This window comes from Protopterus annectens, chromosome 14.part0, assembly GCF_019279795.1.
Source record: "Protopterus annectens isolate FY-2018-M chromosome 14.part0, PAN1.0, whole genome shotgun sequence".
Lineage (NCBI taxonomy): Eukaryota > Metazoa > Chordata > Ceratodontiformes > Protopteridae > Protopterus > Protopterus annectens.
Window position 1 is genome coordinate 418694465 of NC_056748.1, and position 25097 is coordinate 418719561.

At 41.2% G+C, this 25097-nt stretch overlaps 1 protein-coding gene across 1 annotated transcript in view; it reads right to left on the reverse strand.

The window, feature by feature from the left end:
* Window positions 1-25097, reverse strand: part of EDRF1 (erythroid differentiation regulatory factor 1) — a 1512804-nt gene that overhangs the window by 243124 nt on the left and 1244583 nt on the right. Inside the window, exon 19 of the mRNA XM_044055563.1 lies at window positions 12161-12314. Coding sequence (XP_043911498.1) covers window positions 12161-12314 — 154 coding nt within the window. The remainder of the gene's footprint in view (window positions 1-12160; window positions 12315-25097) is intronic.

The following is a 25097-nucleotide window of genomic DNA, read 5'->3' on the forward strand; positions in this document are numbered from 1 at the left end:
CCCAGCACTACCGGGCTACAACTCATACCACACATTTCGACCACAGAACAGGGACTAAAACACAAAAGGAGGGGATGTATCCATATTCATCAGGGATACCTACACCTCCAGGTTAGTGGCGCAGCATGATACCTCCGAGATCATCCATGTGCAACTAACATCAGGCAAATCTGCAATGCAAATTGTGGCCTGCTCCAGATCACCCTCCATGACCCAGGACCACCACTCCGCCTTTCTGGAGACACTGGAAAACATGAAGGTCCTACCGAACACCCTGATATTGGGCAATTTCAATTACCCTACCGTTCATAGGTTCATACTAGGCTATCTACCCTAGGGCATTTATAAGCCTAGCCAGAGTGTGTTTGGCTTTCGCCACCCATTTTAAATGAATTTTGCTATGCCCTTTTTCGAGGTTAGTATACTGTGCCTCTGTCTAACAGTGACACAGAAATGATACCCGGGGTAAACCTACGATCTCCCATCCACTCAAGATTCCTCTTGAAGAGAGTCAATGAGGGACTCTGCCTAACCTGGACTGGGATTTTATTCCAGAGTGAAGGGAGTCTCTGGGTTATGAATCTGTCCCTCCAGCATGCCCTATTTATTTCAGTGCTGAGGTTCAAGTCTCTCGAGTGAGTAGCTCGATGGGATTTGGATTTTCTGAGGTGCAGCATGTCCATTAAGTCCGGGGTTGGACATGGCTTCACACGTCAGGCACAGATCGCCTCTGAGCAGGCGGTATGCCACTGAGTAGAGCTGGAGTTTCTTTAACCGGGCAGCATATGGCATCTGTTTGAGCCCTTTGATCCTCTTGGTGAGGTACTTTTGGGGTCTTTCCAGTTGCTGCAGGTGTCTGGTAAGGTACATCCCAAAAAGGGCACTGTACTCAATTATGGGCCTGATGAGGGATGAGTAAAGAGGCATGATGACCTCCCCTGATCTAGATGTGAATCCCTTCATGATTAGGTGGGCTATATAAAATGTTTTTCTAACCACTTTGGCCACGTGGTTTTCAAATGAGAGATTGTTATCAACTTGGGTCCCCTAACTGGGAAAACTATTCAAGTACAAACTCCCATGTCTAGCGCTTCCTGGAATTTATCAACTCAAATGCCCTGGATCAGCTGGTAAACACCCCTACCACAGGTGAAAACATACTGGACCTGGTCCTCACCAACATGGGCGACAGGTGTTCCACACCAGAGGTCAACCAGTTACTGGTTAGATCAGACCATAAACTAATCACTCTGGATGTCCACAGCACATCACCACCTCCATCCAAAGAAACCTTAGTGAAAAACATTTCTATAGCAAACTTCACCTTACTTAAGACAGCGGTGGTAAGTTTCACAGCCCCCACGCTAAAGGATAACAGTGTCCAAGATGCAGGAACCTTTACAAATGCACTCTATGAGCACCTACAAGGATGCATGGATCATGCCATCCCTAGCAAAACCAAGACTCACTCCCCTAAGAGAAGGGAACCAGTCTGGTAGACCCCTTGCCATAAACAGGCTATACAGTAGAAAGAGGAAACTAGTTCAGAAAAAAAGCAAATCCCAAGAAGGAAAGATATCCCTGATCAGTATCAGTAAGAAACTAAGGTCCCTCATAAAATCCTCCAAGGCTAACTTTGAAAGAAAAATAGCAAAGGATTTGAAAGATAACCACAAAGCCTTATTTAGCTATGTCAAGAATCTAAGTGGCAACTCGCAGATATGCTCTGAGCTAGTGCAAAATAGCACAAAATATGCTGAACCCAATGATATTGCCAACATCCTGGCAGATAGATTCAGTGCAAACTTCACCCCCCTCTCACCCCCGAAAGGGCCCACAACAATACCAGAAAAGTGTAGTGTCCCGGAAATCACAGACGCACAGGTGAAAACAGCCCTTTCAAAAGTCAAAAGCACAGCGTCAATGGGGCCAGATGGTGTCCCAGGCTGCATCTTGCACGAAATACAGAACAAACTAACCCCCCACGTAAACACACTGTTCAATCTCAGCCTCTCCACAGGCTATGTGCCCATAGAATGGCGCACAGCAACGGTTATTCCGCTCCACAAAGGAGGGGCCACAACTGACCCTGGTAACTATTGCCCAATAAGCCTGACTAGCCTGGTCTGCAAGGCTATGGAGTGCATCATCATGGAACTCATTAACAAAGACATTGGAAACTTCCAAACACTTGACCAGACCCAGTTCGGCTTTAAGGGAAAATCATGCCTACTAAACCTGCTTGACTTCTTTGAGACAGTCACCAAGGCCATAGATGAGGGGAAGGTAGTTCACACAGCCTACCTTGACCTCGTCAAGGCTTTTGACACCATTCCCCACTCGGGAATTATAGAAAAACTCACCAGCCTGAACATAAACCCCTACGTCAAGAGATGGGTTGCCAACTGGCTAACAGACAGAACTCACATGGTAAGAATAGCGGGCTCCAGGTCTGACTAAACCGGTCACAAGTGATGTCCCACAAGGCTCGGTCCTGTGACCCCTACTGTTCGGCATATACTTCTCAGAAGTACAGGCAAACACAGGAGGACTATGGCTAACCAAGTTCGCCGATGACTGCAAACTGGGACCATAATTGACTCTCCAGCTGACACAGACATTCCCCAAAAGGGCCTTACTGAGAAGGACACCTGGTATCAAAGTCATGGCTTCAAGCTAAATGCCAAAAAATGCATAGTCATCCCGTTTGGGGAAAAACAAAACACCCATGAATTACCACATAGGTGGCAGCCCCCTTAATACAGAAGAGGTAATAAGAGATCTGGGGACCCAGGTAGATAGTAATCTCTCCTTTGACAATCATACTGCCAAAGCAGTTAGGAAATCCTTCTATGTAGCCCATCTAATTACTAAAGGGTTCGCATCTAGAAATAAAGAGGTTATAGTGCCCCTCTACTCGTCACTCATCAGATCCATCATAGCGTACAATGCCCCATTTGGAATGTACCTCACAAGACACTTCCAACAGCTGGAAAGACCACAAAAGTACCTCACCAAGAGGATTACTGGTCTCAAACATATGTCCTATGCAGCCCGACTGGAAAAACTCCAGCTGTACTCAGTGGCATATCGCTTACTCAGAGGTGATCTCTGCCTGACTTACAAAGCCATGTTCAACTCAGAATTGATGGACATGCTCCACCTAAAGAAATTCAAGTCACTGCGAGCCACTCACTCTAGTGAGCTAAACCTCGCCACAACAATAAACAGAACAAGCTGGAGGGATAGATTCCTGTCACAGAGACTCCCCATGCTTTGGAACAAAATTCCTAACTACATTAGGCAGAGCCTTTCACTAACACTCTTCAAGAGAATCCTTGACGAGTGGATGGGTAACAGAAAATACACCCCTGGGATCATTTCATTGGCTCTTCTTGACAGAGGCTCAGTTAATTAATCACTGGGGCGGCGAAAGCTGACACACTCTGGCTAGGCTTATAAATGCCCTGGGGCAGATACCTAGTACCTACCTATGAACCAAAAAATTCCCATATTTCTTAATAGTTTCACCAAAAGAAATCTCGCTACTGGGGAGTCCTCCTATTAGACTCCTCCTTCTCTGGAGATGCATACTCTAGAGAAGATGTAATCTGGGTAGAATATGCTAAGGAATCCTCATCAGAGGAAGAGTCATCATCATCAGAAAAGTACCTGTTCCCAAACTCTTTGAACAGGAGATGATGTAAAAGAAGGAACAGAAATAGCAGAGGAAGGCTTCCAAGCCATCAAAGCATTAATTAATCCTTGAGAGAAAGCACACCAGTCAGACTGCGGAGGGGAAAGGGACAGAGAGTGTCTAGTCTTCTGCTTTTCTTAACATGCATTTCTGTATGAGAAGAAGTGGAAGAACCCAACATAAGCCTAACGTCTGGAATAGACTCTGGAATCTGTTCCCTAACAGCAGTGGAAGATACATCCCTAGGGCCTTCAAGCACAGTGAGCTGTGGTTCCCCTTCTCCACCCAAAACGGACATCTGCACTGCCTCTGAGGACGTGCCTAGGTTGGATTCCCTAGCGGCTTACGATGTACCTGCTGAGGAATCAGATCCATCCTCTGAAAGCAACAGTGGATCTTCACTGACCTCAAGGGACACATCGGATGAAAGAGGCGCAACCGAAGAGGATTCTGGCCTAGGCTTCCTAACCTTCCTTTTCAAAAACGGCTCAGTTGAAGGACCCCCAGAGCCTTCCATAACATCTTTAGCCAGATGTTTAAGACACTGATTCTCCAAGTAGAGATTTAGAGAGAAAAGTTGGCTATGCAAAGTTTTAGGAACAAAGACCTGACAAATGGAACAAGAATGATGGTCATGATTAGGGCCTAGGCAGAAAAGACAAAGGCTGTGGCTATCTTTATGTAAAATCTGGCATCCACACGTACACTTGCCCTTCCTGGATGACATGAACTAATTACAAAAGACAGTAGCAATGAAATAAATCCCCAACGGGGCACTTATCTAAGAGCTGGCAATAACCAATGGAATCAAGCAGCAGACCAACATACAAGTCAAGCGTTCTGAATGGTGGCAGAAAAGTTCTGAGGATTGTATATGTGTGACGTCCCACGTACCTTGCAGTTGTATACTGTCTGGATGTCGGGTCATTTGGGAATAGGACTTCCTACATGCAAAGAATACTGCAACACTGAATAGAAGGACATCTGATGTACTTGGTGTTGGAGGAAGTAGCATACAGATCACAGCAAAGTCAACCCCAGTGGCTGAAAAGTCTGTTTTGCCAGTGTTGGATTTTGGGACCACTCATTAGGAAGAAGAATGGACCCGCTCAGTTTGTCTGCTATAACACTGGACTTTCCTAGGATGTATGTTGGTATCAGAAAGTTGTGGGAACAAACTGCCCATTGCCAAACCTCCTTTGCCTCTTGACACAATGGGTAAGATCTGAAATGTCTGTTTTGAAAGAAATTGCACCCATGGGGAGGGAATCCTGAAAAGTCTGCAATGTTAGAGCAACTGCTCTCATCTCAAGGACACTGACGAGAAGATGACGGGCCTCTGCTGTAGACCACCTACCTTGTACTAGTCTTTCCCACGAAATGCCCCCCCTAGCTGGGTAGCATCTGTGGTCACTCTGGCTTGGATATATGACAGAACAAAGGAGCAACCCCAGTGACACTAGCAGGGAATCCAGCTAACAGTTAAGGTATGCATAAGAAACAAATACAGTAATATGTAAATCAGGAGACGGACAAGACGTTATAATATTCAGCCAGGAGTTATACAAGAGCAGATCTAAGAAATAAATACATGGGACTTTAGAAGTATTTTGAACTGTGAGGGATTAGCAGTGGTTAAGACGTGCTGGGGATTAAGTTCCAAATCATGGGGATTCGATTAAACTAGAGAGCATCTCCAAAGAGATTGTTAGGTTTTGTGACTTGTAATAGGAGCTTGTAAGATCTCAAGTGTTGCCTGTTAGACTGAAGCTGAAGTAGATTACATAGTGCTGGACACTTGTCAGGCTGGTATATTACATCATTAGCCATAGTTAAGTTGGATGAGAGTTAGATACTTGGGTAACTCAAGCCAGTTTAGTTAGTTTAGGGTTGTTTTTATACTTGTTTTGTGTCACAATGTAAAAGGACTTTTTATCATTTTTGACCGATTTCTGGGCTTTATTTCTAAGTTGCCAGTAAGTATCTAGAGTGGTTTGGCTTTTGTTGGTTTGGTAGTGTGCCCAAGCTTTACCTCTTTATAATCATGGTATGAAAGGTATCCTCTTTACGAAATACAACCCGCACATCTTTCTTGTGAGGTGCTGGTACTCCTTCCCTTTAACATAATGTTAAAAAAAACTAACCAGATCCTAATAATCTTCACAGGAATACCATTTGTTCCTGGAACACTCTAAGCTGACTGTTATACATACTTTTTATCTCATCTCTTTTTGTCTTACCTCTTAGTTGTTGATCCCAGTCTTCATCTAACTTAAGCATAATCAATTCTTCCATAAATATTTCTATATGTGCCTTTTCTCAGTATCCCCAATCCTTTACTCTGTACAGATTTTCATAATATTTCCAAAATATTTATAATACCTTTGTATGATCAGGTTACTTTTCTTGTCATAGGCTCCCTATGTTTGGCTACAACTCTTTATACTTTTACCCGAGTCACTGGGCTAAGAGTTTTTTGCATTCTAAAGTTATCAAAAACAGTTGATTAACAGCAACCCTTCTAAACTCATGCATGCTATCCAAATACCCCCTTATGTTCACCTTACCACAGGGTATTTGCTCTTCTTTTTGTTATAAGATTCCCTTTCTCCTCCAGTACTCCAACCTTTATCAACCTTTCTAAATAATTCTTATTACTTCTTTTTTCAAGCCCCTAACACTCTCATTTCTATCACATCATTACATTTAATCTTCATTTTATCTTACTCACTAGCAATCTCTTCTGAATGTTTACCACCCCTTGTAACTCTTAAGTCATATCCACTATCCAGTCTTTAAATTGCTCTAACGGTTATGTAGGAAAGTGTCAGTGAATGATTTTTGCATTATTACACCCTGCATCATTATCTTAAGTTTGCTTTATTGGTGCATGGTCTGACTAGTTAATGGATGGATCTCAAAGCTTTCAATTAAATACACATACTCTTATGAAACAATTTAAAAGCAATCTGGCCAAGTTATTTCATTTTTAGGAATAATATGCAATTTCTGCCTCGGTTCCTCCTCCTAAATATACATCTTCAACACCAATGATCTCAAACTTCTTCAGAAATCTAATTTCTTTTGTTACATTGCCCCTTCTAGGTCTCCCTGATACATCCTCACAACTGCAAATCAGGTTTCTAGCCCCTCCCAAAAATAAAATCTCCTGCTGAAAGTTTATTTCTTCCAAAATTCTCCAAATACATGGCAGCATAACCCTCCTTCCCTGATAATAACTCCTTACTACCACAAATCTACCACTGTCTTTTATTCTTTGCTGTCACTAATTTCAGAGTCGCCCCTCCTACAATCTGTATTACTACTTCTCTTTTCATTTGTTTTTTTATACTCTTCTAAATGTTCACCCTGAAATCCTTTCTTTGTCAAAGTCATATGTATCCAAGCACATCTTCTGTAAAATTGCTATCTGTACCGAACACTTCTTGATATAATCCAATACTCTATTTTTGGCCTGCACATGGAAGGCCAATTACATTTCATGTTAATATTGGCAAAGCATTCATTCTGATAAAAAAGTTATTTCTTCTATATATTCTACATGACAGTCTGACTAAATGATTCCAACTTCCATAAACACACTATTACGTTTGACAGGCGGATCTTATATTTTCCTCCTCCTCATCTCTATTTGAATCCATGTCACCTTTTCCTAATCTTTTTCCTTTGATACAAAAGCACTAAAAAAAAAGAAAGAAAAAAACGGAATACAAATACATTAAGAAAACAGATTTTAACTCTCAAACGCACAATACATACAATTTCTAAAAATAATTTTTACTCATCCATACAGGGAGTAGTTGCCCAGCACAGATGGCTGTAACTACAAGCAATACATACATTTGAAAGTTAGGATTAACTATACTAACAGGAATGCACAGCCTTTGTTCCCACTTACACAGATTGCTATTTGTAGTCCCCTAAAAGATGTAAAACAACTTGCATACTTTCAGTATACTTTTTGCCTTAATGAAAAATTTTCTCTTCAAGTGTACGTACCTAAAAATCCCTTTTCTACAGCTTCAACTAAAGTCTAGACAGCCAATAGTATAACAGAGCAAAATTATATTTTAATTCTATATATAATATGCTCAATATACTTTACACCCCCCAGCAGCACACGATCACATTATATTAACTAACAACATAAGAAAGGTTGGAAAAAAGCAAGTTAAAGTGTAATATTTGACTACATAAGAAAAATGTATGTTCTTACTTGTATCTTTAACATATGTAGCAGTCATATATAAAACTTCCCCACCACACATTTAAAATACCTTTGACTAAACACTATAAGGAACTGAAATAAAAAAACACATGCAAATCACATCATGAAATTTACTATACAAGTAATAAAAACTTGATTTAATTACAATTACTTTTCCTCAGTGTCCTTAAACATTACTGTAAAAGTGGGGTACATGCTTAAAATTCCTCCCATCAGTTTTAACACCATAAACAACCACTTCTTGTAGAGTGACCATTTATATATCTAAACTACATCCGATGAGAATGATGCTTTATAGTTCTCCTATTTATTCACCAGTTTCTCACTGCTGCTGGTCGTCTTCTTGATCATCTTAACCTCCCACCACCAGTCCTGGTTCAAATCAAAGGTACTGCTGAATCCTCTAGTCAGCTCCTGGGCTTTTTTTGGGTCAACTCAAACACTTCTGAAAAAGGTTTCACTGGCAAGGTCCCTCTAAGGGGGGGGAGGCACAATCCCCTCCCTTTAGCTTGCTGGCACACTCTTTTTGGGCTAAACTTTTATTTTATTTTTTTATTTTCTCCTTAGCCTACTCTGCATCCAAGAACATCTTTAATCCTCCAGGAAATATACTTTGAAGGCAGTTGGGTATGGCAATCTAAATTTCACAGCAGCTTCTCTATATCTCCTGACCAACAGGATAAACATGTCTCTTACAGCTGGTGTACAGTGAATAATCATTCTCCACAATCATTTTGATATCCCCAGTTTTTAATATTTTTCCCTTCAGTCACTATTTTGTTACTTACTGCTGGCATGATTGCACCTTTACTAGCTGCTTTCTCATGGCTAGATTTGGAATATACACAAGATCTGTCCATCCAAATTACAAATCCTGTTGGGGAACACCATTCTAGTTACTTATTTGTACTTTCGTAAAATTAATGCAAACTATTTCTTACATTTCCTTTGGAATAGCAAAAAATCTCAGGTTTCTTTCTCTGTGCTCTGTCCTCTAACTCTGTTTTTTAAAACAGTTCTTTAGAAGCCTAGTGCTTAGCCAGTCTTTCCTTCATTTCAACCTCTGACCTCTGCAGTTTAATTAGCTTATCTGAATAGCAACTTAAAGCTTCTATTTTTTTCCAGTCTTTTGTCATTTGACTTTATAGATTTCTCTAGAATTACAAACACAAAGGTGCATTTCATTATTTTGTCCTCACAAGTACTGGAAGTCCTCTCCTGTACTTAAGCTGATACCTGAACTGCTTTTTCCTTAACAGCTGTAAGGTGCTCTTGCATCAGACAGTACCATTTTTCCCCTTTTCTGCTCGAGTCTGTCTTACTTTCTCCATTTCTTTGCTAACATCCAGGCAGTGCAAGCACTAGCCTGTAACTGATTTTTACCCAAATTTATAACGTTTACTGTTTTTTTTTTTAAAACATCCAAGTTCCTGAAATAATCAAATGAATGGACAGAAGTGCAAGTGTGATTAGAGCATTAAAGTCTAGTCTTGAGACAAGACGGTACTCTGATATTTTCATACCTTACCGTGACAATACTTACAATTTCTGGCTATGACAGGATGTGGAAAAGATGGGTAAAACCCATGTGTTACAATTTACTGCTACAGTGATCCTTCCTGAGTTTCGTTTTTGACAACAAAAGGAATGATTTGGCCATTTGAAAATATAGGACTTCTTTGCATTATGAAATGTTGCTTCCCTGAGAAAAAGCAATATATTACTCGGGGAAAATAGTTGTTAGGAATCAACTTGACATCGTCCATTCTGTTATGCTCACAGCCTGGAGACTTGGATTTGGTATAATACTGCACTGTTGTGCAGCGGTTAGTGTTGCCACCTCACACCAACAGGTTCTCTGGGTCGATATTCGGCTGGGGTGGCTTCTGTGTGGAGTCTGCATGTCCTCCCTGTGGTCACATGGGTTTCCTCCCACATCCCAAGGACATGCTGTAGGTGGATTGGACACACTAAATTGGCACTAGGTGTGAGAACGTGCGTGTTTGCCTTCTGTGCAACAGCTGTAATTACAGAGAACAAAAAGGAGGTGAGAAAGACAAGGCCTCTGGAATTGGGAATGGATCAGAAACAAGGCTTGACAAGGCTGTGTACAGACTGACATCTTTGAAAGAACAGCTTGGCATTTTTTTTTCTTTCAGCCTGCCCAAACACTGATTCGTTACTGTAAGAATCCTTGGAGAAAACATGAGTTCCATGAAGCTGAAGGTTAAAAAAAAAACATTGATATGACACTTGTCTAATATTTACATTTTCTGTGGTGGGCAGACAAACACACAAATCAAACACGTTCTCTTGAGGTAGATGAATAACTTTTAATTCCAGCATCCAAAGAGGGAGGCCATACTCAAAGTTAAGGGCTCAGGAGTAAAACTGGTTTATCCCCTCAAGATGCAACTGCCTCTGTTTCTGTTCATTTTAGTTTCTTACACTTGCTGTAGGCCTACTAAGGCTGCCTTTTTCATCACATTTAATTTTCTCAAATTTTTTTTTTTTAGGGAAGAGCCTGATAAAATGGGACTAAATGAAGAAATGTCAAGAAACTTTTTCCTTTTGCCCATCTAACTAGAGTTTTCTTATTAAATGCAGCATAGTACATATGATTCAGACATATCATGCCTCTATTTTCATCTACTGAGCTCATGTTTTTGAACTCTGTAGTCCTATGAACTGGGTCACTGTTGTGTAATTCTTTATCACCAGTTTGAGTGACCAGTTTCTTTTCTTCACTTGAACAGTCTGCACATTTCACACAGCAGAAACATTTGTAGTCTTGTAGGTAAACACTAGCCTAACTGCCCTGAAAGGTCATTTTAAGCCTAGCCGATACTGCAAGATTAGAATCAAACCATGTATCTTGCATTTATGAAGTAAAGACCTTAAACACAATTTAAAGATGTGCTACCATTAGAACCAGAACAAGAAGGAAGTTTTATTACTTTCTCCTTTTCTCCCTTTTCTGTGCCAGCCTTCTCTTTGCATTCCTTAAATTCAGAGGTAGTATTTTTGAAGAACACACTTTCACTTCTTTTGAGCTTCTTCATTTTTGTCTGACACGTTTCCCTTGGATTTAACTATTTCTGAAAAATTTTTTTTCAAATTAAACTGCCTTATCTTAGAGACTTTCTTAAATTTTAAGTGACAGTTCACAATCATCAACATTTATGTACTACATCCCCACAAAAAAAGCACTCAAAGTAAAAGACTTTTAAAGGGCTACTTACCTATCACAACATTTATTCACATACCAGCAGATAGCATGGAGAAGTCACTACTACACAACTATCACTACAAATGGTCGCATTCAACAAATATTTTTCCTAAAAAATACTGACTGGTAGTATTTCAAAACAACTCACAATTAATCTGCTTACAAAAGAAAAACAGCTAACTATTTCCAAGTGGTGAGACATGAAATCACTATTACTTACATATGTGTCAAGATTACTTTTTGGAGGACAACATATTTACATCCAAAAAGATGGAAATCAAGAAAAACAAACAAAAAAATCCATTAAAATACAAATTCAACCAAAAAGTTTTATGTATTGTAATTTTTTTCCTATCAACATGATTCACAACGGAGAGCAAATTATCTTACACTCAACATGCGTGACAAAACATCCCGTATATCTCATAATCCTAACCCTAAAGCTGAACCTAACTGGAACTATAATGCAAATTCCAACACCAAACTTCAACTCTAACACTTGACTTGTGCATCTACTACAGCAAGGACAACTACATAACTGGAATTTCATACAATTTATCAAACAAACCAAATTTGACTATAAATCCTGAGCAAACTTTTCACAATCAAGTAACCTACTCACCCTTTAAATCAGGTATCGACCAAATGATGCAGGAGAAGCAGCAATGTGCTAATGATAATATTGTCAGGGAAAAAAAATGACCTAAACGTTTTTGAAAATCAGGCCAGACAATGACAGACTACAGGCATAGAAGATCATTTATTATACTGACTGCTACAGTAATCCTCTGTAAAAAAAAAAAAGTGTTTTATCCCAGTTTTGGCTCTACTGAGGTATAAAATTAAACTCAGTACATGAATTACTGCAAGTTGCATTGGTACTAGCAACAGAAGTTAAGTTTATGTTCTTTAAAAAAATGGTACTAGCAGCAGAAGTTAAGTTTATGTTGTTTAAAAAAAAATAATTCAATGATGATTAACTTACCAGTCATTTGGAACTCTGCAAATGCTACTCTCTCTAACTGCACTCTGAGATGCTCATGTGGTGCATCATTCAATGTGTTAAACAGTTTTACAGCTTTACTATAATGGCGCTCAGCTAATACTTTATGTTGCTTCCTCTGTTGTTCATCACCAACCTAAAACAGAGGAATAAGCAAGAGAGGTTAATATGTTAAACTAATCTGACAAATTTTATTCAAAATATCACACCACTTTTTCTTAAAGAAAGGACTGTGCATATATAATTTAAAAACCTTATGCCGATTCATCTTGCCATCAAATATATCATCATGGGTCTACTTTCCAGTGTGAAAACATGAACATTAAATACTACACAAGAGACACATGAGTAAGTGCCTTCTGGCATGAAACCATGTAAATGTTTGCAAACCTGTACCTCTTCATACAACAAGAAGGGCTTATTTTTTGGTGCCCAGTACCTTGCTTCTGCAGCAAAGAGGAAGATCTCTAAATGATTCAAAAGGGTAAGAAGTCATAGATGAACCTTGCTTTCCATAAGAGAGGTCAAATTATTTTTTCTCTGTCTCCCAGGATCTTGCTTTAGATAGACATATGGTCACAACATAATACACAGAGATACTGTGAAAGGCAATTGTGAGACGTGCTCCAGTCTTCCAAGATGATGAATAATAGCATCTGGGAAATTTCCCACTCACACCTTAGACTGGTGCACTTTCTGATGGTGTAAAGCAGACTGCACTGATTCAACAGGATGTACTGAGATGACAGTCGAACTAGGCTCTAATATGTTCAGAAGAAAACTGTCTTCAAAATGAGGAAGGGTGAGTTGATCCTTTACTATATCAATGACCATGGTGTTATCACAGTGTGTGTGTGTGTGCACATGCTTCCATAAATGTAGACAGAAGGCTTGGACAGGCATGCATGCCGCAATGAATTGTTGAATACAGATGCGCAACTTTTGCTGGGAAGGAATCCGTATCATCTATATTTACAACTGGCCAAAATCTGCTATCCATCAGAGCAGTGTTATGTCTGCCATCAGTATTTGCTTGAGAGAGAAGGAAAAAATCCTTGTAGTACGGTTAGCAAGATTGCCAGCCAAAGAAAAAAACAGTAAAATAATGTACTCACAGATGCCATGACCTGAAGAGAGACAAGTGTATTAGTTCCAATGCATTTGAAATGCAACATCCTGATATAAAGCTTGGCAAAAGACAATGTCAGGATAGCTGCTACCATATGATACAATTGGTTCCACTCAAAAATAAAGAAGCATTGTGGTTTAAGGACTGGATAAGGTCCCTAGGCTACTCACACCATGAAATGAGTCCCAGGAATGGAATCTGCCAAAAAGAGGTAATCTGTGATTCAGGAAAAAGTACAGTTGTGTACACTTACCATAAATCTAGATGTTCGAGTGTATTCACTGTTGCAGTCATTACATTTGGGTAATCTGCTGGCAGGTTGCCCTCAGTTGGCCTGAATAACAAACTCTTGGGTCCTGCGTCAGTTGCTGTCTCCTCTTCCATGACATCAGGTCGTCAGGGGTATAAAACATGCAGCCAATGCCATTTTATTCAGTTTTTCTTGCCCCAGATGCCCCCTAAATGGGGAGCAAATATTTATATATTTATATATATATATATATATATATATATATATATATATATATATATATATATATATATACATATATACACACACACATACATATATATATATTTATATTAAAAAATAAACAGAAATATATATGAATGCACTTTTAGAAACATAAACTTTACCTTCATCTAAAAGCAAATGCACCACAAAGGCTTTAGTGTATAATGAAGGAAAGAAAAGGTATAGAAAGGGGGGTGGTGGGTGGGTAACCCGGACTGCAACAGTGAATACACTCCAACATCTACATTTATGGTAAGTGTACACAACTGTACTATGTTCTTTGTGTTTCACTGTTGTAGTCATTACATTTGAGTAGAATCCCAAAGCTATGGATGGCACTAAACAGCATTAGTAGCGGCTATAAGGCCCTGCAGAACTGCAGTGGCAAAGCCTGCCCAGGATATGGAGAAGAGAGGCAAATGATAATGCTTTGTGAAGGTATGAACAGAGCTCCAAGTAGCAGCTTCTAGAATGTCTTTGGTTGGAACCCCACTGAGAAAAGCTGCTGAAGTAGAGGCAGCCCTGATGGAATGTGATCTGATTCCCTTGGGCATAGGTTTACCATGGTGCAAATAGCAGAAACTAATGCAGTGGCTTATCCACTTAGAAATAGTCTGCTTTGATATAGCCTTCCCCTCTGACCCTGCAGCAAATGCTACCAGTAGTTGCTCAGACTTTCTTAGAGATTTGGTCCTGTTTAAGTAGAATCTTAGTTGTCTGTGTACATCCAATGAATGCAGAATTCGCTCCACCTTGTTCTGCGGATTTGGGTAAAATGTTGGCAGGTGAATGGTCTGGTTAAGAGCCACACTGGATACCACCTTAGGCGTAAAAGAAGGATTGGTCCTGAGGGACACACTGTCTGGGTAAAATATAATAAAAGGCTCCACTTCCATGAGAGCCTGCAGTTCTGAAACCCTTCTTGCTGAAGTGACTGCCAAGAGAAAAGCTGTTTTCCAAGACAGAAATTTTATATCCGCAGTAGGTGCTGGTTCAAAAGGAGGCAGGGTGAGTTTTTCCAGCACAAAATTTAGGTCCATGCAAGAGTTGGTGGTCTTCTGGGAGACCTTAAATTTTTGGCCCCTCTAAGATGCTGTTTAAGCAGAGGATGAGAAAAGAGGGGAGGCTCTGTGTTGTAATGAGCCAAGATGGCAGAGGCATGGATTTTTATTGAACAAAAAGATAGGCCCTTGTCAAGCATCTCAGTCAAATATTGTAAAATATGAGGAATATTGGGCTTTGCTGTGTCTGTTCCTTGTACTTCATTCCAAGCACAGAATCTCTTCCATTTATCAGCATAAGATTTTCTAGTACTAGGCCTTCTGGCTTCCAAAATGACATCCATCGCAGATTTACTGAGAGGTGGTGTTTGAATAATTACTTGATCAGCCATGCTGCAAGATTCAGAGTTTGGAGCTGAGTGTGCAAAATTTGATTGTTCTGCTGGGACAATAGATGAGGTATATGAGGCAAGTACCATGGAGGAAGTGGAGACATATTCCTTAGAAGTGGGTACCAGTGCTGGCGAGGCCAGTCCGGAGCAACTAGGATCATTTTTGGTTTTTCCTGTCTGACTTTTAGTAAGACCTTGGAGAATAGAGGCAGAGGGGGAAAGGCATAGACTTATAGGTTTTTCCAGCTGAAGGATAGGGCATCCACTTTACATGCTTTTTTGTGATGGGTTCTTGTGCAGAATTTGTCCAACTGATAATTTTGGGGACAGGCAAATAGATCTATGTCTGGGCTCCCATTTCTGTGTTAACATGCTGAAGATTTGTGGATCCAGTTTCCATTCATGCGGGTCCATAAGATTTCTGCTTAGGTCGTCTGCCAGAGTATTTTGTTTTCATAGGTTCATAGGTTCATACTAGGCTATCTGCCCGAGGGCATTTACAAGCCTAGCCCATTGTTTTGTGGCTTACGCCACCCCTTTAGTATGGGGAACTATACCCATTATTTTGCTGTGCCTCTGTTGAGCAGTGACACTGAGGTAATCCCTGGGGTATATCTGCGATCTCCTATCCATTGGTCAAGATTTCTCTTGAACAAGGCCAGCGAGGTGCTCTGCCTCACATATACCGGGATTTTATTCCACAGCATAGGGAGTCTTTGGGTGATGAATCTATCCCTCCAGCACGTCCTATTAATAGCCGTGTCGAGGTTTAAGTCTCCGCCCTTGTGGCTCTGACGGATCTAGATTTTTGAGGTGAAGCATATTCATCAAATCTGGGTTTGACATGGCCTTGTATGTTAGGCAAAGGTCACCTCTGAGCAGCGGTGCGACTGAATAGAGCTGGAGTTCTTTCAGTCGGGCAGCATAGGACAGATGTTTGAGACCCTTTATCCTTTTGGTGAGGAACTTTTGTGGCCTCTCCAGCTGCTGCAAGTGTCGGGTCAGATACATTCCGAATGGGGCATTGTACTCAATCATTGGTCTGATGAGTGATGAGTATAGGGAGACCAATACCTGGCAGGAATTGAGCTTGAAGATGTATTTGGTAAGTCAAGGCTGTGTTCCACAAGGCCATGGCTAGTCTGCAAAGGGGGTAGGAATGTGCTTGTTTATGTACCACGTAACTGTGGTGTTGTCTGTCTTTATCAGTAGTTGTCCTGGATGAAGTAAGTCCTTGAAGGCTGTCAGCATTCTGAACAGCTAGCATCTCTTTCTGGTTGATATGCAGATGCATTTGGTTTGGGCTCCATTTGCCCTGAATGCATCTCCCTGCCAGGTGCCCCCCCTTCCCCCCAAGCACAGTCTGATGCGTCTGTAGTTAGGGTTTGAGTGGCAGGGGGTAGAGTGAATGACAGTCCTTTGTTCTGGTGACATGTCTCTGCCCACCAAATAAACTCCTGTTGTAGGCAGGAAATAAGAGGAATCATTGTTTCCAGACTGTGACAATGCTGACTCCATAAACTTTTTAAGTACCACTGAAGTTTCCTCATATGCAGTCTTGCATATGGAATTAGAAGAATGCAGGATTCCATGAACCTCAAAGCCTGCAGAATTTGTCTTGCAGATAACTGGGTTTTTGTTGCAATTTGTTTGAAGTATGTTGTCAGTTGCCTTTGTTTGTCTGGCGTAAAGTAAGCCATCTGGGCAGTTGTACTCAATCTTGCAACCAGGAATGTAATTATTTGAGAGGGTACGAGTTGTGATTTTTCTTTTCGTTTATGGTGTACCCTAAGCATGCTAGAAGCCTTTTTACAAATGCCAGATGTTGAAGAAGAGTGCCCTTGTCCTCTGCTTGAATGAGACAGTCGTCCAGATAAGGATAAATTTGAATGCTTCTTTGCAGAATGCAATTACTGGTGCCAGGCACTTTGTAAAGTCCCTGGGCGCAGTAGATAAGCCAAAGGGCAGTGCAGAGAATTGGTAATGCAAAAACCTGCTTTGAAGCGGAGGTATCTTCTGCATGATTCCCTTATTGGGATATGCAGATAAGCCTCTTAAGTCTAGAGTTACTAACCAAGCATTCATGCCTAGCATAGGCAGTAGCTGTTGCAAAGTCAGCATTTTGAATTTTGGAATGTCCAGGAATGTGTTCAAAATCGATAAGTCCAGTATTGAACGCCATTAGTCGTCTTTTCTGGGTACCAGGAAAAGTCTTGAATAAAAACCTTATCCTTTTTCCTTTTCTGGTACCGGCTGAATAGACCCCATATCCATGAGGGACATGACTTGTTTCTGGGCCTCTGTCCACTGGTTTTGTGGCAGATCTGACCATCCATTTGGAATTGGCAAAGTATGGAAATGAAATCTGTACCCCTGGGATACTATGTTTAATACCACTTGTCCTGGGTAATTAACTTCCAATTTTGAGCATGAAGTGCTAGTTTTCTCCCCAAGGGGGCTGCCAAAAGATAAGTGCTTGGTGATTGTAGAGGAAAGTCACTGAGACTGTTTACTGTAGGGCTGTGCTTTATTTATTTATTTATTTAAATTTGTTGACCGGGAGTGTCCGAATGGACGGAGGTCCATTTTCAGTGGAGGCCCGGGGAGAAAAGCTCCACAGTAAAATAAACAGACAGTAGTTACATTGGATTACATAGCGATTAACAATTTAACATAGCAATTACTTACAACATATTTACAGATGAAGAACACAGTACATCAGTTGACAACTAGAATCTTTATCTGTGAAGTACATAACAGACATTAACAAATGTTACAATGATAAGTTCCTGCTGTATAATAAGTACTAGGCTTATGAGCATCTGAGCTTGCTATAATCAAGGTAGTTAGTGGAGTGGAAAGAAAGGTAGTGGTTGGATGGGGTGGATGATATTAGAGTGGGAGTTGCAAGGGCATAGCCAGCATGTTTTTAGGTGCACTTTTAGTAAAGTTTTGAAGTGGGTGCATGATGGTACGGAGGTTATTGTGGGTGGGAGTGAGTTCCATAACTTGGCTATGGCACAAGAGAATAGTGCTTCACCAGCAGAGTTATTGGCTTTAGTGATCTGCAAGTGATTTTTGCTGCTGGATCTTAGTGGTCTGGTGGTGCGATAGGGTTGGAGTAGATTCTGGAGGGATGGGACATTTAGTGGATGGTTTACTAGTTTGTGGGCGAGTGAGAGTTGATACCACTGAAGGAGGTGAGGGAGTTCAAGCCAGCCCAGTTCAGCAAGTGAGAGACAGTGGTGACTACGGTAGGATGCCCCTGTGGCGAATTTGGTGATTTTGTTGTAGCAGGTCTCTAGCTTGTTTAGATCACATTGCCTTAGGTTGGTATATATTGTAGAGGCATAAAGTAGGGTGGAGATAAGGTGGGAATTTGCTATTGAAATCTTTGCTGCTTTGGTGAGAAATTGCTTATTTCTGTATAACGCTCCTAGTTTTTTGTGGATTTTTTTATGGTCATGGATCTGTGAATGTCAAATTTTAGTTTATTGTCTATTTCCACTCCTAGTAATTTGGTGTGTTCAGTTGGGTATATAGTGGCGTTGTCTTTTGCTGTGATGTTAAAGTCAGAGTTGTTTTCAGTATGTTTGGTGGGTTGGAAGAGGAGTAGTTTAGTTTTGTTTGGGTTGAGTATTAATTGGGCATCGGATAACCATGTTTCAACAGAGGAAAAGGCTTCCTGTGTGACTTTTTGCAGTTTGGGTAGGGACTGGGCTGAGAAGATGATGATCGAGTCATCTGCGTATTGTATGAGTGTGTGCCATGTTTGGTGGCAGAGGCTAGATTATTGGTGTAAACAGAGAAGAGTAGGGGTCCAAGGATGGATCCTTGGGGAACCCCTATGGAGACAGGTAATTGGGGAGATGTGTCATTCTGCCATACAACGGATTGTTGGCGGTCAGACAGGTAACTCTGAAACCAGTTGGTGACGGATTGTGAGAAGGATAGGTAATTGAGGACAGAGATAAGTTGTTTGTGTGGGACCATGTCAAATGCTTTAGATAGGTCTAGGAAAGTAGCAGAGGAAAGATAGCCATTGTTTTTATGCTGAAGGATAGTGTTAGTAAAGGAGAGTAAGGCAGTGGTGGTGCTATGGTTTGGTCGGAAACCATGCTGAGTACTGGAATGGAGGTTGTTAGTAAGGAGGTAGTCTGAGACAGGAGAGTGTATGCATCTCTCTAGTATTTTGGAGAGTGGAGAGAGAATAGCTATGGGGCGGTAATTGGTTAGTTCTGCGGAGGGTCCGCCTTTGTGGAGGGGAATTATATATGATACTTTCCACAGTGTGGGAATGTAACTTTCTGACAGAGATTGGTTAATCAAGATGGATACTGGGTAGGCCAGAGCATCAGCTGCGATTTGTAGGTATTCACTTGGGAGGTTGTCTGCTGCTAATTTGGTGGGTTTAAGTTTAGTTAGAGTTTTTTTATGTTGGAGGTAGGTACATGAGAAAAAGAGAAGGCAGTGGGGAGATTACTAGTTGAAGGTGTGGGTTGGATGGGAGGGGGGTTGTGTTGTTTAGCTAGTGATAGTATGGTTTGGGTGAAGTGTGTGTTGAATGGGGTAGCAATATTTTCTGAGGAGTGAGGGATGTTAGGAGGAGGGGTACTGACTTTACCTGGGTGGAGGATGGAGTTTATGGAGGACCAGAATTGTTTGGGGCTGTGTTGTCAGGAGTCCAGGGCAGACTGGTAGTATTGGAATTTGTCCTGTTTTATTAGCTTTTTGACTCTATTGCGTAGTTCTAGGAATTTCTGTCTAGCTGAGGGGGTTTTGGTTTTGCGCCAGTGCTCCCAGGCTTTATCCCTGTTTTTCATTTCTGACTTAGTGGTTTTCTGTAGCCATGGGGAAGGTTGTGCTTTGGTTCTGGAAAATCTTATGGGGGCATGGTAATTAAGAATGTTCAGGAAGGTAGTATTAAAAAATTCAACTGCGTCATCTAGACTGAGGTACTTTAGAGGATGCCAGTTACATTCTTTGAGGGATGAGATGAATGTGAGTGGGTTAAAGTTTAGTTTTTTACGTATTTAACAGCAGATGACAGGTTTAGCTTGGTATAGGTATTTTTTGAGTAGGAATGTTGGGGAGTGATCACTGAGGCTATCTGATAAGCAGCCTGTTATATATGACTGGGGGCTCTTACTGACTAGTATCCAATCCAGGGTAGTGTGCTTGCTGGAGTTTTTATTTATTCTGGTTGGTGACTGGACTAGTTGGGTGAAGCCATGAAGGTGTATATGATGGGTTGGATTGTTGCCAGAACAGGATTGCCAGTCAATATTGAAATCACCTAAGATGATAGTTTCTTGGGGGAGATGGTGGGTAGACCAGCTTAGGAGGTTTTCTAGTGGAGGGATGTTTTGGCCAGGTAGGAAGTAGCATCCAATTATGTTGATGGTTTTATTTTGGTTAATTGTGAGGTTGGTATATATTATTTCTAACTGCTTATTTGTGGAGCTGATGATTTTAAGATCTGGATGTTTAGATGCTGTTTAAATATTATAGCTACACCACCTCCTTTTTTGTTTAGCCGGTCTACTCTTAGTATACCGTAACCTGTAGGGAGTATTTGCTCACTGGTAATGTGAGGTTTTAGCCAGGTTTCTGTCAGGATGACTTTATCTGGGGAGTACAAGTCTATGGTGGCATGGAGTTCATGGACTTTGTTGGATATACTTCTAATATTTAGGCTTAGTAGAAGGAAGTCACTTGGCTTTCTATTGGCTGTAATATGGGAGAAGTTGTGGTTTCTAGTCTGATTATGAGGATTAGGGTTGGAGATGGTAGGGCCAGGGTTGGGGTGGATGTCTCCGCTTAGGGCTAATTTTGATGTGCATGAGATTATTAGTTTTCTCAGTTTTTGAATGTGTTTGTTTACAAGGGAAACTTTATGATTGTCCTCTGTGGGTAATAGGTATGGTGGGAGGGTTACTATGTTAAGTTGTAGGGAAGCTTTATGTTTGAGTAATATAGTTGGTAGAATATGTGGGGGGTGCATAGGGATGGTTCTTGACCTGGTGGGAGGGGAGCTGTGTGTGGGTGAGACATGAGTGGTGGTGTGAGTAGTAGTACAGTGGTAGTGGTTGAGTGGGGGAATGATGGAGCTTTGGTAGGATGTAAGATATGCAAGGAGAGTGCATGCAGTGAGCATAGGAAAGGTATGCTTGTACATGTTAGTTGAGGAGGTGTGGTAGTAGTGGGAAGATGGAGGAGGTAGTGTTGGGTTAGCGCTGTGGTTGGCTATTGGAAAGATGGGGGGGGGGTTTGAGTGCAAATAAAGGTGGGACCACTGGGGGTGGGAGGGAATAGGGGGGCAGGGTGGGGAGCGAAGTGGGTAGAGACCCGGGGGCAGGGTGGGGAGCGAAGCGGGTAGAGACCCTGTTAGTTGCTCGAATGAGAGGGCTGGAAACAATCACAAAGCAAAGACAAGTATGTGTTAAGAAACAATCACAATTGACCAAGGACTGCTCTGAAACTTTAAGTCATTTCTTAATTTCTCAGGTGGAAAAACAGGATAACCTTGTATCAGTAGGCTACTGTGGTCATAGTTTAAATTAAACACACAGTATTGATCAGTTATGGATACTATTTGCTAACAGAAGGGAATAAGAGAAAGTGGAAGATGTGTGTGTGTGTGTGTGTGTGTGTGTGTGTGGTGGGGGCTGCTTACAAGCCAAAGCAGAGTGCTCTCCAGGGGAAAATGAATATTGGCTCAAACAGGTAGACACATACTCGAAGTTAACTGTAGCTGTTTGCAGACAGTTCAGACATGGACTGCGCTTTTCTTACAAGAATGTTAAAGGTGGTACCGCAGTTGAATACTTAAGAGTGGTGTTAGGTCTAGAAAAGAAGAGTACAGAGAGGAGTAAGCAATTTTGAGATGGTAAATATATATTATAAAGATTATAAAAAACACACTGAGCAAATAGCTACTACATGCAGGACAATGTCTTGAACCAACTACTTAGTATATGCAGATACTAAGCCAATTGGAAGAACATTAGAAAAAACCCCCCAGACAGTTATGCAGTCACAGATAAAAATATAGCGAGCAGCAATCTGTCGTGGTTCTCTAATGGGATTCTATCCACCAGTAACAGCACAATTATATAGAAATAATTTAGACACTAGTATGAGCTGTCTACACACAACACAATTACATGAACATTAGTGAACAAGGTGCAGCTATGCAAATAGACCATACATACTATTATACTAAAAACAACTTGGTGCATACAAATGCTAGCATGCCATAGTAACATCCAATAATAAAGCATAAATCATATTAGATGTCTAACACAATTCAACATAAACATATACAGTTGTAAAATGTATATGTATATGTATAACAAAGCTTTGTTTCCTCCAGTTTTGGAGGTGGAGGCACCCCATTGCTTTGACCTGTAAGAACCCTGTGATTGGTATCTGGAGCCTTTTGAGCACCTGGATTTGCCTTGAGTGGCTCTGTTGGACACAGGAAAGGACCAATTTTTAGTGTCTACTGAACCTGGGTGGCTGCAGTTGCAAGAAATCTTTTACAGTTTGCATAAATTAAGCTTTGACTTTCCATTTTCTTTAAAACCTCTTCTGCCTTATTACCAAACAGAGTATCATGCTGTAAAGGGGCATCCAACAATTTAGCTTTAACATGATCAGGCAGATTTTGCTCCTTGAGCCAGGCATGCCTTCTAAATCACAGATCCAGTAACGGCAGCCCTACAAGAGGCCTCCAAGGAATCAAAACCACATTGCAAAGTATGCTTTCCAACCTGTTCTGCTGAATGCAATAATTCCTGTAACTCTATTTTCCACACAATCAGAAATCAACATCATTTTCTGTTTCAGTAAGCCCATAAAATGCTGTTGATATTTAAGCACATGAAACTGGCAGTTTAAGGCCCTGATTGCCAAGGTTGCAGATGTATAAACCTTCTTTCCCCATCTATCCAGCGCCCTGGAATGTCTGTCAGAGGGGGTAGGATTTTTGGCTGCAGAGGCCTTTACACCCTTGGGACCCTGAGAAATAGTCTCAGGATCAGCAGCAGGATTTTTGAAAAGAAATTTGCGGGAGTCAGGAACCCTGTAATATCTGTCTGGTTTACTAGGAGCTGGAGGTAGGGAATCAGGAGCCATGCTTGATTCCAAAGACATATCAACAATGTCTAATACAGGAGGTATTGCCAAAGGCCTATGCTGAGGAAGAAGAAGGAAATCCCTAAGCCTCTTTTTTGATTCAGAGAAGTCCTGACTCTCCCAGTGAAAATGTTCTCTTAAAGTATGCAAAGTTTCTCCAAAAGAGTAATCTTCAGGAGGAGGATGCAGATGGGATGGATTCCTCTGCATCAGAATCCTCATAGGGTGAAATAGAAAATTCCTGATGAGAAGAGGAATCAGAAGAAATGAAAACCTGATCTGAAGATTCATAATCAGTGCCTTGCCTAGGCCTCTTAGCAGGGGGAGGTTGGGAACCCCTGATCAAGGTAATTAAATCCTCAGCCATTTTGATCATCTGTTTTTTAGGCATAGGGGCCTGAGCACGTGGCTCTTGCATTGGTCTTTTAGACATAGAAGATGTTTTTGACTTTGTTTTTGAGGCTGGCGTCGGTTTAATATAAAAATGTTGAGGCCTGAAAACACCCTCAGAAGCCAGTGCCTGCTCAGCGGCTCCGGACCCATCCAAGGGAGAGACATCTGCGGGTTCAATACTCTGAGAATCTCGCGGCATACTGGACTCCGAATGGGTCTCGGTAGAGGCCTGCGACTCAAATGTAGCGGGTATCAGGGGCTGCGAAAGCGCCTCACTGAGTACCGGCGAACCGGCGACTGGCTTAGAAGCTTCGTCATCTGTTTTGGACCTCGACGGTCTGCTGTCTTCTTCTTTGCATTTTTTGTGAACTCCGGTAGTCGGATTGCTAACCGACGATATTTCAGGATAATTAAATCTTGAACCAAAATATTTAGAAACAAAAATATACTGACGCTTAATAGTGAGTTGGTTAAATCTAGCATGAAACCGACAGCAAGGCACATTGTGATCTGGGTCTAGGCAGGGAATACAGTACAAATGAAAATCTTTATGAGGTATTTGCTTCCCACAAGTAATGCAATTATTGACTTTTACTGACATCGGTAAGAAGCAAGAAAAAGTTTCCCCAACGGGGTACTTAGCTTTAGTTTGAAGACTTTGGTTCTGAAACTCGAATGTGAAAATTTCAGGAGTCGGACGACCGGCACTTGTGAACTGCTTCTGCTTCGGGCACCGCACGGCAAGAAAGACTGAATAAAATGGCGTCGGCTGCATGTTTTATACCCCTGACGTCATGGAAGAGGAGACAACAACCGACGCAGGACTCAAGATTTTGTTATTCAGGCCGACTGAGGGCAACCTGCCAGCAGATTACCCAAATGTAATGACTGCAACAGTGAAACACGAAGAACATCTTACAGTGATTTCCAGCACCTAAAGCAGGGCATAAGCCTGGTTTCTTATGATTATTAACTTATCAAACTATGGAACCAGGGAGCTACTCGCTCAGTCTAGACAAAGGAGGGCATAAACTGAACACTTGGTAAAGACAAAAAGTAGATTTTTAACTGCAAAGTAAGGCCTAGCAACAGGAAATCCTGAACACTGAGTTCAAGGAAATATCTGGGTGCATGGTGAATGGGTGTGCAAAAGTTTTATGTCTTGCATATTTCTGGTGCAGAACCATCCTGGTTCAAAAACTCAAAACATAACAGATTCTGAAAACCTCCTTCCATCGAAAAGACAGTTAAAATCCAGAACACATCCTTAATCAAGAAATGGCAAATGGATGCATTCTTACCGTACAAGATGATCTATGAGGGGATCCACCTCTCTGGGCCTATGACTGCC